We start from the raw sequence: 17,537 nt of genomic DNA, 5'->3' as shown, positions 1-17,537 counted from the left end.
TCACACCATGGCAGATTCTGACACGCTATTTCACATTTAGACAATCTAAATATTTGGAGATAGTTTCTAATGTATACAACTTTAAAATAATTATTTTATCAAGAAAATTAATAGTGCATAGAATTGTTAATGATATAATAAGATAAAGAAAGTGGAATATTTTTCCAAATTAGGTAGGACTTTGTTTTCTATTTACTCACTAGAATTAGGTAGGAAAGGGAAATAGCTTTGTGATTTAATCCTCATACAGTTTTAGAGTCTTGCCTATTTTGGGGAAACCTAGAGAACTTACAAATAGTAGGTCCACAATAAAAAATTTGAATTACACAGTAATCTTTGAAAGTAGGCTGTGAAATGAATGTTTTTCAAGGTTCCACGAATAATTAGTTTAATTCTAATAATTTTTAATTGACTTGTTAGTACAGTAAAAAGACTTATGACAATTCTTCTTATAGATAAAACTTGATTGTGGATTTTCCTATTTTTACATTTTTTGGGAATGTAAGCAGTGGAACATATGGACATAATATATGGGCTTAAAATCTAGTAGTGTGAAGGTGGGTGGCATTCAGACTGCATTTGATACCAGGAGGACCATGCAATTTTAAGCCCTCTGGACTCTCATGTGAGACATGGAAAATATAAATATTTTTAAAATGGAAAAATGTTAGTAAAAGTAAAGAATAAAAAGCCATTCCCTCCTGCTAAGACAACTTCCCATAATCCTGATTTCTACTAGACTGATACCAATAATTTATGTCATAACCTGAATGATGTACAAAGTTATCTTGATGTATCACAGAGAAAAATTAAAAAGAATTTTTTTGAGTCTCCCTCAGATTCAGGTTTAGATTCAACCAGTATTGTTTTGCACATTTAGATCCCAAGCACTGTGATTTCACATGTGGTACCTGGTTTATACCTCCACAACCCTTTTACACAGTCATTCTTCCTCTACCCCATGCAGGGGAGGAAGGGAGCCTCAGAGCCCAGATGATAAATGGTTGAGTTGGGACTAAACTGCTTGAGGAGCCAAGCCCACAGCTATTTTCATTCTCCATGACTTCCTAAATGGCCTTGTCTTATTTGTACACTTCACATGTCACAGTCCCCTTCTACCAAGCTTTAAAAGCCTTTCAAGACTTAAACTAGTGGCCCTGATAGATGATAAATGGATAGGGTCCATTCAAGATGGTGTCACAGGAAGTCCTGGACTCACCTTCCCTTGACATAATGAATCTATATCTACATATAAAGCAATCCCTCCAGAAAAAAAACTGAGGGCTAGTTGAACAGGTTTGCTAAACAAACAAAAGTGAGACCACACAGAGAAGGGCAGGAGGGATAGAGATGCGGTAATGATGGGAACTCTACTCCGGATACAGTGACCTACAGTATATAGGATATCTGGATATCCTATATATATATATCTTGGTGATATCTCCTGGATATCACCAAGAGGCTGGTGCATACTCACTTGTCTGTGGCACAGCAAAAGTATCTGATTTAAAGGCAACTAGATTGTAAGTGAAAGAAATCCATTTACAAACCCTAGAGTGTCTGCCAAGGGGAGGGAAGCTGCTGGAACTTTATCTAGGGCTGGAGATGCCAGCAAGTGCCATTGTTCATGTTCACTCTCTACCTTGATAGCATAGACAGAAGAAGGGTCCACATGCTCCAGCCAACCTATTAGGCTTACCCCAATCAGCCCTAAGCCCCATGCCCACACTGGCTCCAACAGTCCCCCAAGATGGTCCCAAGATCATGTGTCCCCAGGTACCCCTGCCAACACCTGCCCCAGATCAAGCCATCTCACCAAGGTACTCCAGCACAGTATGCCCCAGGGCCCTCAGCCTTTGCTTCCTGAAGCCCTTGCCATCACTCCAGGGTGACTGCAGTTCGCACTGGGATCCCCCAGCTTGCACCTGCTACAACAACTGCTGTTGTGCAAGGTAGCCTGGGTGTGGTATATCTCAAGACCACTCCTCAGCCTGCCCCCAATCCACATGTTTAATCAAGATGGCTATGGTAAAGCTCATTCCAGTGCATCCAGCCCACTACTTCAGCTCCAACTGTCCTGCCAAGGCAGCCCAAGGGAAGCATGCCTTGGGACAGTCTTGGCCATACCAGATCTAGATCCAGCCCTCCCTCAAATGACCCAAATATAGCATGCCCTGGGACCGCCAAGATTGTACCTTCTCCAGCTTTAGCTGGCCTGCCAAAGTTGCCAGACACATTCAGTATACAAGGTGATGCTGATTTTTTTCAGCAGAAACTTTGCAGGCTAGGAGTGAGTGTCAGGATATATTTAAAGGGCTAAAAAGGAAAAAACTTTCAACTAAGAATACTCTATACAACAAGATTATCATTCGGACTAAAAGAGAGAGAAGTTCTCAGACAAGAAAAACTAAAGGAATTTATCAGTATTCTGGCCTTTCAAGAAATGTTAAAGGATTGTCTTTAGTGGAAGAGAAGAGGTGAGAACTAGAAATGCTGAGCTCACCTCCACCCTCCACCCAACATGAACATGCAGAGCCCCACAACTCAAGTGATGCAACTCACTCAGAAAGACCTGAAGTCTAACAGTACAGATCTTCTACAGCGAAAGACACAAAGAGGAAGCCACACTGAGAAGGGTAGAAGAGGCAGAGATGAGGTCAGGAACTAAACTCTCAGTGTGGCAAACCACAAGTGGGAGGGATATCACAAGTGCTGAGGTTCTCTCTGAGGAATGAAGGGATTAAGCCCCACATTGGGCCCACACCAGCCCTGGGTACCTGTACCTAGAAGACAAACCTGCCTAATGTCTGGCTTTGAAAATCTGCAGGGCTTAACTCCAGGAGCTTTGAAAATCAGTGGGGCTTAACTCTGGGAGAGATGGAGGGCTATAGGAAACTGAGAGCCCATCCTCAAAGGGCCAGTGTACTACAGCACTTGGTTTGAAATATAGTACAGAGGTAGAATTTAAAAACCTCCTTATAGGTGAAGGAGATTTATTGACTAATTTTAGGACACGTGCTGGAGGGTGAGGGATCTGTGGGAGCTTTCTCCAGAAGGAGAAGTCCTGGCAGGCACCATTTTTCTTGGCCTTCCTCAGCCTAGCTAACCAGACAGTTGTAGGAGCCAGTTCTGACGCTTATCATCTACCTCACTAGTTCTGTTCACTCTGGCAGACAACCCTCCAAAGAAACTTCTCCACCCAACCACACTTGGTAGGCAGGCTTGATCAGCACTGACATAGCCCTCAAAGTGACTATATCTACCACACCAGCAGGCAGCCCTGGAAGAGACTGGTGACTGATCTAGCAGAGGGGGAGCCCTGCCCACCAGTACACCTTTAGCAGTTGTAGTAGACCAGGTATGATAGGGCTAGCCACATCCGTAAGCACACCTGCAGTAGCTCTAGCTGGGCTTCTCAGCTTGCCATGCCAGGAGTCAGCTCTACCTACCAGTGTTCCTGCATTAGTCATAGTCTGTCATTGCTGATACCTGGGATGATTATCAACCCCATCAACCAGGATGCCAGCAGCAGTTCTGGACCAGTCACAAAAGGAGGGTGCATTCAGTCCCTCCAGAGGGACTGAACAGAGGGGACACCCTGTTTTCCCTGATTCTAGAAAACAATGAAGAATTCTGCTACCAGGCTTCACAGGATACCTATATCATAAGACTACCACTTTAAAGATCAGAAGACATGCTTGACTTACCTAATACATAGAAACAAACCTACAGAGTCAGACAAAATGAGAAGACAGAAGAATATGTTGCAAGTGAAAGAACAAAGCAAAAGCTCAGAAAAAGAACTGAATGAAACAGAGATAAATGTTTCAGATAGAGGTCAAAAAACATCACAAAGATGCTCACTGGACTAGAGAAGAGGGGGTAAACTCAGAACTTCAGCAGAATTAGAAAATACAAAAAAAGAAACAATCAGAGTTTAAGAATAACTGGAATGAAAAATATATTAGATGGAATCAACACTAATTAGATAATATAGAGGAACAAATCTACAATGTGGAATACAGGGTAGTGGAAAACACCCCAGCTGAAGAACAAAGAGAAAAAAAAAACTTTAAAAAATGAGTTTAGGTGGGGACATATGGGAAAACATAAAGTGTACTAACAATCCTATTATAAGGGTTCCAGAGGGAGATGAGAGAAAGAGGTAGAAAATGTATTTGAAGAAATAATAGCTAAAAAGTGCTATAGCTAAAATGATGTCCAGGAAACACAGAAAGCCCCCCAAAGATTAACTTAAGAAGCATCACACCAAGACACTTGATAATTAAAAATTTCAAAGATTAAAGATAAAGGATCTTAAAAGAAGCTAGAGAAAAGCAAACAGTAACATACAAGAGAAACCCCATAAGGCTGTCAGCTGATTTTTAATAGAAACTTTGCAGACCAGAAGAAAGTGGCATGATGTATTGAAAGTTCTCAAGGTAAAAAACCTACAATCAAGAATACTCTACTTAAATATTTTATCTGGTTTTATCTATTTCCTTTTTATTTAACAAATTCCTTCCTCATTTAACAAATAAATGATTTTTTTATTATTAAAAAAAGGAATACTCTACTTTGCAAATTCAGAATTGAAGAAGAGAGTTTTTCAGACAAACAAAATTTAAAGGAGTTCACCACCACTAAACCAGTCTTACAGGAAATTTTAAGGCTGTGGATTAAGCAGAAAGTTAAAGGCTAAAACTAGAAGCAAGAAATTTATGAAAGGAAAATTTCAATGGTAAAAGCAAATGTAGTACGAATGTTAAAAATTAAAATTAATTATATCTATGAAATTAGATAAGAAATTCACAAAATGAAAAATGTAAAGCGTGACATCATATACATAAAATATGGTGGGGGGAGCAAAAATGTAGTGCTTTTAAATATGTTTGAAGTTAAGCGATCAACTTGATATAGACTGCTACACTATGTTATAACGTAGAATGTTATATAGAAGCCTCATGATATACCCAAATGGTAAACCTATAATAGATACACAAAAAGTAAACAGAAAGGAATCCTAGTGTAGTACTAAAGAAAAGTCAACAAATGAAAAGCTTAGAGTAAGAGAAGAAAGAGAACCACACAAAAAAAGAGAAAACAATAAGGAAAATGGTGGTAAGTATACATATCAACAAACACTTTACATGGACTAAAGGCAGCAATCAAAAGACATAGTGACTGAATGAATTAAAACAATACAAAACAAAAAAAAACCCCATGACTCATCTGTTAGCTGCCTATAAGAACATTATTTCCACCTAACGAAAGACATATACAGACTGAAAGTGAAGTTATGGAAAAAAAATATTCTGTGCAAATGTAAATGAAGAGAAAGCTGGAGTAGTGTTATTTATATCAGATAAAATAGACTTTAAATCAAATACTAACTAGAGACAAAGAAGGACATTACATAATGATAAAAGCTTTCAATCCTCAAGAGGATATAACAACTTTAAGTATTTATACACCCAACACAGGAGTACTTAAATACACAAATATTAACAGACATAAAGGGACAAATTGAAAGAAACTCAATAACAATAAGGGACTTTAATACCCACTTACAGAAGTTGATAAATCATCCAGACAATATCAATAAAAAAACAATGGGTTTGAAGAACACACTTGATGAGACTGACCTAACAGATATAAATAGAATAGTCTACCCAAAAGGGCAGAATGCACAGTCTTTTCAAGTGCACATGGAACATTGTCTAGGATAAATGACATGTAAGGCCATTAAACAAGTCGCAATAAATTTTGAATACTGAAACGATATCAAACATCTCTTCTGACCACAACAATAGTATGAAACTAAAAATCAATTAAAAGCAAAAAACTGTAAAAAACATGAACACATGGAAACTAGACATCATGGTACTAAACAACCCATGCGTAGATGAGTAAATCAGAGAGGGAATTAAAAAATACATGGAGACAAATGAAAATGGAAACACAATGGTTCAAAATCTCTGGAACACAGAGAAAGCTGCTGTAAGAGGGACGTTTATAGTGATAAAGACGTACCTCAAGAAACAGCAAAAACAGGGGCGCCTGGGTGGCTCAGTGGGTTAAGCGTTTCATCGTCATGATAAAATCGAGTCCCGCACATTCTTTGCCCAGCAGGGAGCCTGCTTCCTCCCCACCTCTCTCTCTCTGCCTGCCTCTCTGCCTACTTGTGATCTCTGTCTGCCAAATAAATAAATAAAATCTTTAAACAGCAAAAACAATCAAACAATTTTACACATAAAGAAGTAAGAAAATAAAAAACCAACAAAGCCAAAAGTTAGTAGAAGGGTGGAAATAATAAAGATCAGATAGGCAATAAATGAAATAATGAAATAGAGACTAAAACATGATAGAAAAGATTAATGAAACTAAGTGATGTTTTTTTGAAAAAAAAAATTGATAAACCTTTAGCCAATCACCAAGAAAAAAAGAGAAAGAACTCAAATAAAATCAGAAATGAAAGAGAAATATAACTAACACCACAGAAATTGATAGTATTAGGAGTTACTACACAAAATTATATGCCAACAAATTGGATGACCTAAAAGAAATGGATAAAATTCCTAGAAATACACAATTCTATAAAGCTGAATCATGAAGATATACAACATCTGAACAGACAAATTACTGATAATGTAACTGAATCAGTAATTAAAAAAAAAAAAAGAAATTTGCAACAAACAAAAGTCCAGGACCAGACAGATGGCTTCACTGGTGAGTTCTGCCAAATATTTAAAGAATTAATAGCGATCTTTCTAAAAATATTCCAAAAAACAGAAGAGGGAGGAATGATTCCAAATTTATTCTTCAAGGCCAGCATTACTCTTACACAAAAACCAGACAAAGAAACTGCAAAAGGAAATTGTAGACAAATATAGGTCAATATCTCTGATGAACAGAGATGCATAAATCTTCAATAAAATATTAACAGACCAAATTTAACAATATATAAAAGGGGTATTCATCAAGATCAACTGGAATCTATTCCAGAGGCTCAAGACAGTTTGACACTAGCAAATCAATCAATATGATACATCATGATAACAAAATCAAGGATAAAAGTCATGTGATCATCTCAATAGATGCAGAAAAAGAATTTGACAAAATTTAACATCTGTTTATGATAAAAACACAACAAAATGGACTTAAAGGGAATATACCTCAACATAATAAAAACCATTTGTGACAGATATACAGCTAACATCACCATTCAGTGGTGATCAGGATTAAAGCAGACCAGGCACAAGATAAGGATATCCATTTTTTCCATTTTTATTCAACAGAGTGGAAATCCTAGCACTAGCAAACAGATTAAAAAAAATAAAAGCTGTCCAAATTTGTAAGGAAGAAATAAAACTGAATTTGAAGATATATGATACTATATATATAAAGCTGTGATTACTCCACTAAAAAACTATAAGATAAATGAATTCAGTGGAGTTACCAAATACAAAATTAATATACAAAAATCAGTTGTATTTTTATACACTAACAATAAATTAACATAAAAAATTAAGAAAACAATATCATTTATAATTGCATCAAAAAGCTTAACATATTTAGGAATAAATTTAACCAAAGAGGAGAAAAATCTGTATTCTGTATTATAAACTTATAATACACTGATGAAAGAAACTGAAGATGACATAAATGAAGGGACAGATATTCCATGTTCATGGATTGGAAGAATTAATATTGACTGGATGTCTGGACTACCCAAATCAATCTACTATGTAATCCTTATGTAATCCCTATGACAATATAAATAGTTTTCACAGAACTACAACAAATAATTCTAAATTTATATGGCACCACAACAGACCTCAAATAGCTAATGCAATCTTGAGAAAGAGGAATAAAGCTAGAAGTAACACAACCCTAGATTTCAAACTATACTACAAAGCTAAAGTAATCAAAACATTATGGTACAGTGCAAAACTGGACACATATATCAGTGGAACAGAATAGAGAGACTAGAAATAAACTCATGCTTAAATTGTCAATTATCTGTGACAAAGGTGGCATGAATGTGCAAAGGGTAAAATACACTGTCTTCAATAAAACTGGATGATTATGTGCCAGAAAAAGAAAGAAGAAAAAAAATAAACTAGACCACTTTATTATACCATACACACATAAAAATTTTTTTTTTTACAAAGATACCATGTGTATGTATGTCTTAGTGGTTCATAAACTAAAGATGAAATGGAACTTGTGCAGTTTTTTTTTCTTGTGCAGTTTTTTTTTAATTTTATATTTTTTATAAACATATATTTTTATCCCCAGGGGTACAGGTCTGTGAATCACCAGGTTTACACTAGATTAAAATATTACTATAAAACCCAAAGCCAAAGAAGTCCTACAGAAGAAACATAAGCAGTAAAATCTTAGAGAGCAGCCTTAGCTACATTTTTTCTGGATCTGTTTCCTTAGGCAAAGAAAACATAAGCAAAAGTAAATATTTGGACCACATCATATTTTAAAATTTTTGCACAGTGAAAGAAACCATCAATAAGACAAAAAGGCAACCTACTGAATGGAAGAAGTTATTTCAAATGATTATCCACTAAGAGCTTATTATCCAAAATACAGAAAGAACTCAACACCAAAACAACAACAGCAGCAACAGAACAATCTGGTTAAAAAATGGGCAGAGCACTTGAACAAACATTTTTCCAAGGAAGACATACAGATGGCCAACAGACACATGAGAGTATGCCCAGCACTGCTAACTCTCAGGGAAATGCAAATCAAAACCACAATGAGATACCACCGCACACCTGTTAGAATTGCTAGTGTTAAAAAGACGTGAAATAACAACTGAAACTAATGTACCTCGTGTGTCAGCAATGCTAAAATTTAAAGAAAGAACAAGCATGTCAAGGGTGTAGAGAAAAGGGAATCCTGTGTCAGCAATGCTCATGAAAAATTTAAAGATTAAAATTAGAACGCCTGGGTGGCAGTTGGTCAAGGGTGCCTTCAGCTCAGGTCATGAAGCGTCCTGGAACCCTCATGCACTCCTGCTCAGGTGGAGAACTCCCTCTCCCTCTTGGTCCACTCTGTCTGTCATGACAAATAAATAAATAAATAATCTTTAAAAAAAAAATTAAAATTAGAAGTGCCATTATGATCTAGGAATTCTACTTCTGGGTATTTACCTAAAGAAAAAGAAAACACCAATTCAAAGTGATGTAAGGGCCCCATATTCAATGCAGTATTATTTATAATAGCAAAGATGTGGAAGCTACCTACGTGTCTGTCAACAGAGAAATACCAAAGAAGCAGGCTGTGTGTGTGTGTGTGTGTGTGTGTGTAAAATTAAATATCCCAGCCAAATAAAGAATTAGATCTTGCCATTTACAACAACACAGATGGACCTAGAAGGTGTTAGGTTAAGTGAAAGAAGACAGAGAAAGACAAATACTATATGATTTCCCTTATATGTGGAATACTAAAAAGAAAACAAATGTATAAACTAAAAACAACAGAAAAGGACTCATAAACACAGAGAACAAATTGGTACTCGACTCAGGTACGGATGGGCAAAATAAGTGAAAGAGATTAAGAAGTACAAATTTTCAGTTATAAAAGAAGTCACAGGGATGAAAAGTTCAGTGTAGGGAATACAGTTAATATTATAATACTTTGTGTAGTGACAGATGCTAACTACACTTATCATTGTAAACATTTCATAATGTGTATAGTTGCCAAATCACTATGTTGTACGCTTGAATCTAATATAATACTGTATGTCAAATACACTTCAATTGAAAATTTTTAAAAATCATAAAAAGAAAATATACTTAAGAATAAATCTCCCTGGCAAAGGTAATTATATAGTAAAGGCAGTGGATCAGCCATTTAAAAAGCTAATATGAAAGTTGATCAGGCAAAATAGTAAAATCAATTATAACTACGATAAGTAGTTAAGGGATACACAAAATAAAGATATAAAATATGACATCGAAAACACAAGATGGAGTTGTATTTTCAGAATGTGTATAAATTTAAGCAACTATCAACTTTAAGTACATGGACCCACACAAATATATAAATATAAATATAAAAAAATATATATATATATGCTGATAGTGTATACACACACACATATCATGGTACTGAGAAACCAAAAACCTACAATAGATATGCACAAAGTAAAGACAAAGGAACCCATATATAACGCTAAAGAAAACCATCAAACCATGAGGGAAGATACCAAAAGAAGAGAGAAAAAAGAACTGCAAAAGCAACCAGAAAACCAGTCAACAAGATAGAAGTACATACCTATCAATAATTAATTTAAATGTAAATGGACTAAATGCTCCAATCAATAGACATAGGATAGCTGAATGGATAGAAAAATAAGACCCACTGATGTGGTGCCTACAAGAAACTCCCTTCTGATCTAAAGACATGCAGACTGAGGGTGCCTGGGTGGCTCAGTGGGTTAAGCCGCTGCCTTCGGCTCAGGTCATGATCTCAGGGTCCTGGGGATCGAGTCCTGCATCGGGCTCTCTGCTCAGCAGGGGGCCTGCTTCCCTCTCTCTCTCTCTCTGCCTGCCTCTCCATCTACTTGTGATCTCTCTCTATCAAATAAATAAATAAAATCTTTAAAAAATAAAGACATGCAGACTGAAAGTGAAGGGAGGGAGCAATACTTCTATCAGACAAAACAGACATTAAACAAAGATTGTTAGAAAGCACACGCATACACACAGAAAGCATTAAATAATAACCAAGGGATCAGTCCAAGAAGAAGATATAACATTCATAAATATTTATGCATCCAACATAGAAGCACCTACATGTAATAAGCAAATATTAACAAACAGAAGGGAGAAATTGATAGCAATACAATTGAGACAATACAGTAATAGTAGGGGACTTTAATACACCACCTATTTCAATGGAGACATCATTCAGACAGAAAAGCAGTAAGAAAACACTGACATTAAATGACACATTAGACCACACTGACTTAATTGATAGTTCAGAAAATTTAATCCCAAACAACAGAATACACATTCCCTTCAAGCGCACTTGGAAAATTCTACAGGATAAATCATATGATAGGCCACAAAAGAAGTCTCAACAAATTCAAGAGCAATGAAATTATATCAAGTATCTTTTCCACCACAGCAGTATGGAACTAGAAGACAATTACAGAAGAAAAGTGGGAGACACACAAAACATGGAGACCAAACAACATGCTACTAAACAACCAATGGAGCAACAAAGAGATAAAAGAGGAAATTTAGAAATACCTAGAAACAAATGAAAACGGAGACTTAACTTTCCAAAATTTATGTAATTTTCCCCGAAGAAGTTCTAAAAGTTTATAGCAATACAGGTCGACCGTAAGAAACAAGGAAAATTCTGATATAAACAATTTAACTTCACAAATAAAGGAACTAGAAAAAAGCAAAATTGAAAGTTAGTAGAAGGAAGTAGATGACAAAGATCATAATGGAAATAAGTGGAAGACTGGCTTAAAAAAAAAAAAAACTATAGGAAAGATTAAAGATACTGGGGCACCTAGGTGGCTCAGTTGGTTAAGTATCTGCCTTCACTCAGGTCATGATCCCAGGATCCTGGGACCAAGCCTTGTATCAGGCTCCCAGGGGGCCTGCTTTTCCCCCTCCCTCTCCTACTCTCCTCTCTCATGCTCTGTCTCTCAATCAACCAGTTAATCCATCAATCCTTTAGAAAAAAGATTTAAAAAAATCAAAAATGGTCTTTGAAAAGATAAAATTGATAAATTTCTGGCCAGATTCATTAGGAAAAAAAGAGAGGAGCCAAAATAAAGTCAGAAATGAGAGAAGTTACGAACTGACCACAAAACCACAAAGGATCATAGGAACGTACTATGAGGAATTACACACCAACAAATTGAAAAACCTAGAGGAGTTGGATAAATTCCTAGAAACATACAGCATTCTGAGGCCGATTCATGAAGATACAGAAAATCTAAATAGACCAATTTTAATGATGAACCAGTAATTTAAAAACTCTTCCAAAATAACTAGTGTAGGATCAGATGGCTTTACTGGTGAATTCTACCAAACATTAAAGAAGAGCTAGTACCTATCCTTCTCAAATCATCCAAAGAAGAAATGAAAAGGAAGGAATACTTCATTTTACAAGGTCAGCATTACCCAGAAACCAAACCAAAGTCACCACACACAAAAAAGAAAATGACAGGCCAATATCCCTGATGAATATAGATGAAAATCATCAACAAGATTTTAGCAAACTGAATTCAATAAAATGTTAAAAAGATCATTCACCACTTTCAACTGAGATTTATTACAGGGAGGTAACAATAGTTCAGCATCCATAAATCAATGTGATATACCACATTAACAGAACAAAGGATAAGAATCATGATATGTTAATAGATACAGAAAAAGTATTTGACAAAACTCAACATCCATTTAGGATAAAAATGATCAACAGCCTGGCTATAAAAGTAATGTACCTCAACATAATAGAGACCGTATCTGACCAACCCACAGTTACTATCATACTCAATAGTAAAAGGCTCTAAGCTTTTCCTCTAAAATCAGGAAGAAGACAAGGATGCCCATTTTCACTTCTTTTAGTCGTCATAGTATTGGAACCCTTGGCCAGAGCAATAAGGAAAGAAAAAAAAAGTAAAAGGCATCCTTACAAGATACAAAATTAACATACAGAAAGCGGTTGCATTGGTTAGCATACGCTAAAAAGGAACTATCAGAAAGAGAAATTAAGAAAGCAATCCCACTTACAATGCATCAAAAAGAATAAAGTACCTACAAATAAATTTTATCCAGAAGTTGAAATACCTGTACTTTGGAGACCGTAAGACACTGGTGAAAGAAACTGAAGACAACAGAAATTGAAGATATATCATGTTCATGGATTAGAAGAATTAATATTATTAAAATGTCTGTACTACCTAAAGGTATCTACAGAATCAATACAATCCCAATCAAAATTCCAATGGTATTTTTCACAGAACTAGGACAAAGAATTCTGAATTTGTATGAAACCATCTGCGACAACATGGATGAAACTAGAGGGTATTATGCTAAGTGAAATAATAAGTCAGATGCAGAAAGACACTGTGTGATCTCACTTATATGTAGAATCTAATAAAACAAACAAACCAGAAACTGACGTTCGGATACAGGAAATAAACTGTGAGTTCCCCTGAGTGAGGAGGGGTCCGAGGGGTGATTGAAAGAGGTGATGGGTATTAAGAGATATAAAGTTTCTGTTATAAGATAAGTCAGTCACAGGATATAATATTTAGCATAGAAAATACAGTTAATATTGTAGTAACTCTTCATGGTGGTGGGTGGTAACTACACGTATCAGGAGGACCATTTTGTATTGTATAAAAATACTGCACCACTCTGATGTACACTTGGAACTAACAGAATATTGTATGTCAACTATACTTCAACAAAAATAATAAGTAACAGGCAAATAACTGTTCTTCAGAACCTCCTGAGTAACCTGGCATTCCAACAGCTGGGTTCTTTGGAGGTAGAAAGCCAATGAATAACTTTTCCTATAAACAACAATACCCCAGAAAAGTGAATAGTTCATTTATGTTATCTAATATCTTTCACTAGAGTGCAAAGGTAGCTGTCATTCCCTCAGAAAAGCAACTTCCAAAAATTTCCCACAGCAAATCATCATTCATTTCAATTGTTGCTTTTTACACTCACCTGTGGTATTTAGTCGGTTATTCTGTTTGACATGCAAGATCTGACTAAGTCAGGACATCTCGAAAAACAGGCAATTAGAACATTTTTTTTTTTTTTTTAAGGAGTAAGTAGATCAGGAAGAGCATTACCCCAGAGTAAGAGAACCTTTTGACAGAATTCACCCTTTTACCTCACGGCGCAGGCCCACTGTAAGCCTGCGTCTCTGCTGGCCGCATGAGGGAATAGAATAGTGCGCACGCATTTTGATCTACTGTCCAACTTCTGTCTCTTCAAATACATATACAGTAGATGAACAAACAAGTATCCCGTCTTTGGCCCTCACAAAGCTCTGCTTCATTAAGCAAGTCACAGGCTGCTTAGAATCCTTGTTATATAAATAAAATAAAATTCTAAAACACAATCAAACAGACAAACCCAGAAGGAAAGCCCTTTCCCAACCAACTATGTTAAAAATTAGAAATAATGGATCAGCGGTGTTTGGAGAAGACACTCATTTGGACGAATGGAAGGTGAACTGAAAGGTAAAGGAAGATATGGAGACACTTCCCCATGTCTCCCGGTGAGGAAGCCACAGGGGCAGCCTGCTTAGATCTCCACGTTTGCTGGGTGAGACGTGGATGAAGGGTTGTCCAAGCCTTACCTTGGTCTGGAATGTACAGAACATGTGCGTTAAGAACGGATGCTCCCAGGCCAGGGAGAGAACTCTCTTCTCCACCATTGTACACTCAACATCATCGTCCATCAAAACCACGTCTTTCTTTAAGGCTTTTATTGCAAAAAACTGATTGGTTTTCTTGAACTCTGCTAGGAAGACCTAAAAGGAAAGGTAGGAAGTAACTTTATTTTGGAATTTGATCTCATACTCCTTAAAAAAGGACAAAGTCCTGAGAGAGATCTGTGTTGGCTGAGAACAGAATTTCTTCCCCAATCCGCCTCTATACCCCTTTACAGATACAAAATAGAGCATTTCAAAAACAACAACAACAACAATAACAACAACAACAAAAAACAAAATAGAGCATTTCACTGATTTTAGAATATTACCTAGTAGTTTCACACTTGCTTTGTACCTTTCAAAGGGTTCCACAAAACTCATGTACAATTGGATGAGTTATTGTCAGTCCCAGAAAAATTCTGTTTAAAAAAGTATGATCTGGGACGCCGGGGTGGCTCAGTGGGTTAAGCAGCTGCCTTCGGCTCAGGTCATGATCCCAGGGTCCTGGCATCGAGTCCCACATCGGGCTCCTTGCTCAGCAGCGAGCCTGCTTCTCCCTCTGCCTCTGCCTGCCATTCTGTCTGCCTGTGCTCGCTCTCTCCCCCCCTCTCTGATAAATAAATAAAATCTTTAAAAAAAAATTTAAAAAAAAAGTATGATCTGTCTGCCCGGGGACCTGAGTAAAGTCATAATATAAATTCTCAGAAACTGAGTGCATACTGAAGGAAGCAAGAGCAAAGAGCAGGATTTGATTACATTTGAAACATCCGTGCAAATGAGCCTAAAACTGAGCTCTACGATTTACCCAGTTTTTTCAAGGTGAAAGAAAGAATACAGGGGAATAGAATTTTCCTTATAGGCTTAAAGAGTGCACACCATTTCATCTGATGGCATAGGCACTGATGCCATTTGTAGGTCCTACTGTGTGTCACATACTCTGCTTCTTACCTAATTCTTAGCTTGGGACTTTCCACAAGACAGATAGTAATAATAATAAAAAAAAGATCACTGGGTTTAAAGAGTAACTTCTCTTGGTCAAATTCATGGAACTACTCAGTGGAAAAAACACAATTCCAAATTTACTTTTTTTTTTACTTGATTTCATGAATCTTATATGAAAGGACACCAGATGGCATATAATGGAGAGTTTCTACAACTTCTGTTTTTGCAACTGATGCAGCAACAGATGACTGACAGTTGTGAGGACATGGCATTTGGAAACAGAAAACTCCAGCCTGGGTCTCTTCTCATGGACATTTACTAGCTGTGGGAACGAGGGCAAACCAATGAACCTCTCTGGGCTTTGGTTTCCTAAATGTGTAAAAGAGATAATTGTTATAACATTCTCCAACTTGCAGGACCATGGTGAAAATCAAATGACTGCCACATGGGAAAGTGATTTGGAAACTATAAAATGCTCTTGACATGACAGTTATTAAGAATACTTGTCATTTGTGTCTTGACTTTTAGGGAATGTCAAAGTCAATGAGACCAAACCAGTACTGAAAATGTATGTGTCTATATTTAAAATAATATGGTGCAGATACATAGCTTTGGGGTAGCTGGCTTGATAAAGGACACAGAACTTAGATAATATTGTAGGCAAATGGATAATGTGCATATTCCTAGAAAATAATGCAATTTTTTTTTCTGGTCCTCAAAGTAAATTGAGAATAAGAATATACAGAGGCTACCATTTTGCTAAGAAGCCATACTTCCTATCTAGAGCCAAAAGAAAGAAGGAAAGCAGGTTTTAAAGTATTCTCAGGGTTGTAAGAAAGGGAAATAGGACTGTCCCATTTTGCTTTGGTGCTTTGTTCTCCTTTCTTTGGGTCCCACGCTTCAGTCTTCTCAGTCTGTAGGGATTCAGGGTCTTGATGGCAAAGGGTATATTGCTTTGGACATAGAACAGGGGATACCTGAGTCTCTCAGTTGTCCCTTGGGATATTTTATGAAGGCTTGTAGGTTTAACCTAATGTCTTTCTTATTAACCTTGTTCAAATATAGAAACCCACATGGGAACAAAGAATCATAAACATTTCGTTAACAATTAAAAGTGCTCTTTTGGTAATTGTTTCTTTCAATAAAACATCCCCAAACCAGCCATAAACTAAGAAGCTGAAAAGGCAATTTCTATCTCTATAATGGGCTTTCAATTTTTGGTAACAGGTTATAATTGCACATTAATTGATGCTAAATTATAATGAAGACTAGCTATAAAATTGCCTATTACACAGATTAACACCAAATGAGCCTGCTGTGTTTCATATTAGTGTGGAAATGAACTAAAAGAATTAATGGAGATCAGCTAGTTTGCAGGGCAGAACAGATTTTGCCAAAAGCAATGCAGTGGGGTTGAAATCCAAACCCAGTTGGAGGATAATGTGATTCAGCTGTGGTGATGCTTAGTTGCGTTCTAGTTTATTATTAAATAAACGGGGTGAGTTTCCCAGCCAAAGTCTGGTGAGCAGGTGTGGCGTATAATGCTGGCTTTGGATGTACAAATTCATAGAAGTAGTCTCTGGCTAAAATTTTCCTAGGAGTTTCATCCAAGAATAAAACTGAGAGTGTCATTAATATAACAGATTGCCTTAATATCTAGAATAATCTCAAGGCTCATGTTTCACATCATCTCTCTTTACATTCACGAGCTTGAAGGTTTTTTTTCCATCACTGATAGTTGAGCGTAAATTGTGTCATCTTCCTCCTCTTCCTTTTGTCCTTTGTGACTGACAGAGACAGCCCATAACTCGAGTGTGTGGCAGGAAGGATTTAGAGGGGGGACTTTCGCCATGAAACTTTTCTCATGACTCTCAAGCTATGGCTTTGTTATGAACTGAATTGTGTCCCCTCTGAAATATTTACATGCTGAAGTCCTAAACCCCAGTTCCTCACAATGTGACTGTATTTGGAGGCAGGGTCTTCACAGAGGTAATCAAGTTAAAATAAGTTCATTAGGGTGGGCTTTCATCCAGCATGATTAGTGTCCTTATAAGAAGAGGAGATGAGGACACAGATACCCAGAGGAATGATGTGAAGACACAGGGAGAAGATGGCCATATACAAGCCAAAGAGAGAAGAAACGAGTCTAT

General features: G+C 36.7%; 1 protein-coding gene across 1 annotated transcript in view; it reads right to left on the bottom strand.

Annotated features, from left to right (window-relative positions):
• Window positions 1-17,537, bottom strand: part of PRKCQ (protein kinase C theta) — a 125,590-nt gene that overhangs the window by 67,547 nt on the left and 40,506 nt on the right. The window contains exon 11 of the mRNA XM_045072353.1: window positions 14,371-14,544. Coding sequence (XP_044928288.1) covers window positions 14,371-14,544 — 174 coding nt within the window. The remainder of the gene's footprint in view (window positions 1-14,370; window positions 14,545-17,537) is intronic.

This window comes from Mustela putorius, unplaced genomic scaffold (genome assembly GCF_011764305.1).
Source record: "Mustela putorius furo isolate JIRA1106 unplaced genomic scaffold, ASM1176430v1.1 tig00004033_pilon_pilon_pilon, whole genome shotgun sequence".
Taxonomy (NCBI): domain Eukaryota; kingdom Metazoa; phylum Chordata; class Mammalia; order Carnivora; family Mustelidae; genus Mustela; species Mustela putorius.
This window is presented reverse-complemented; position numbering and strand designations above follow the sequence as displayed.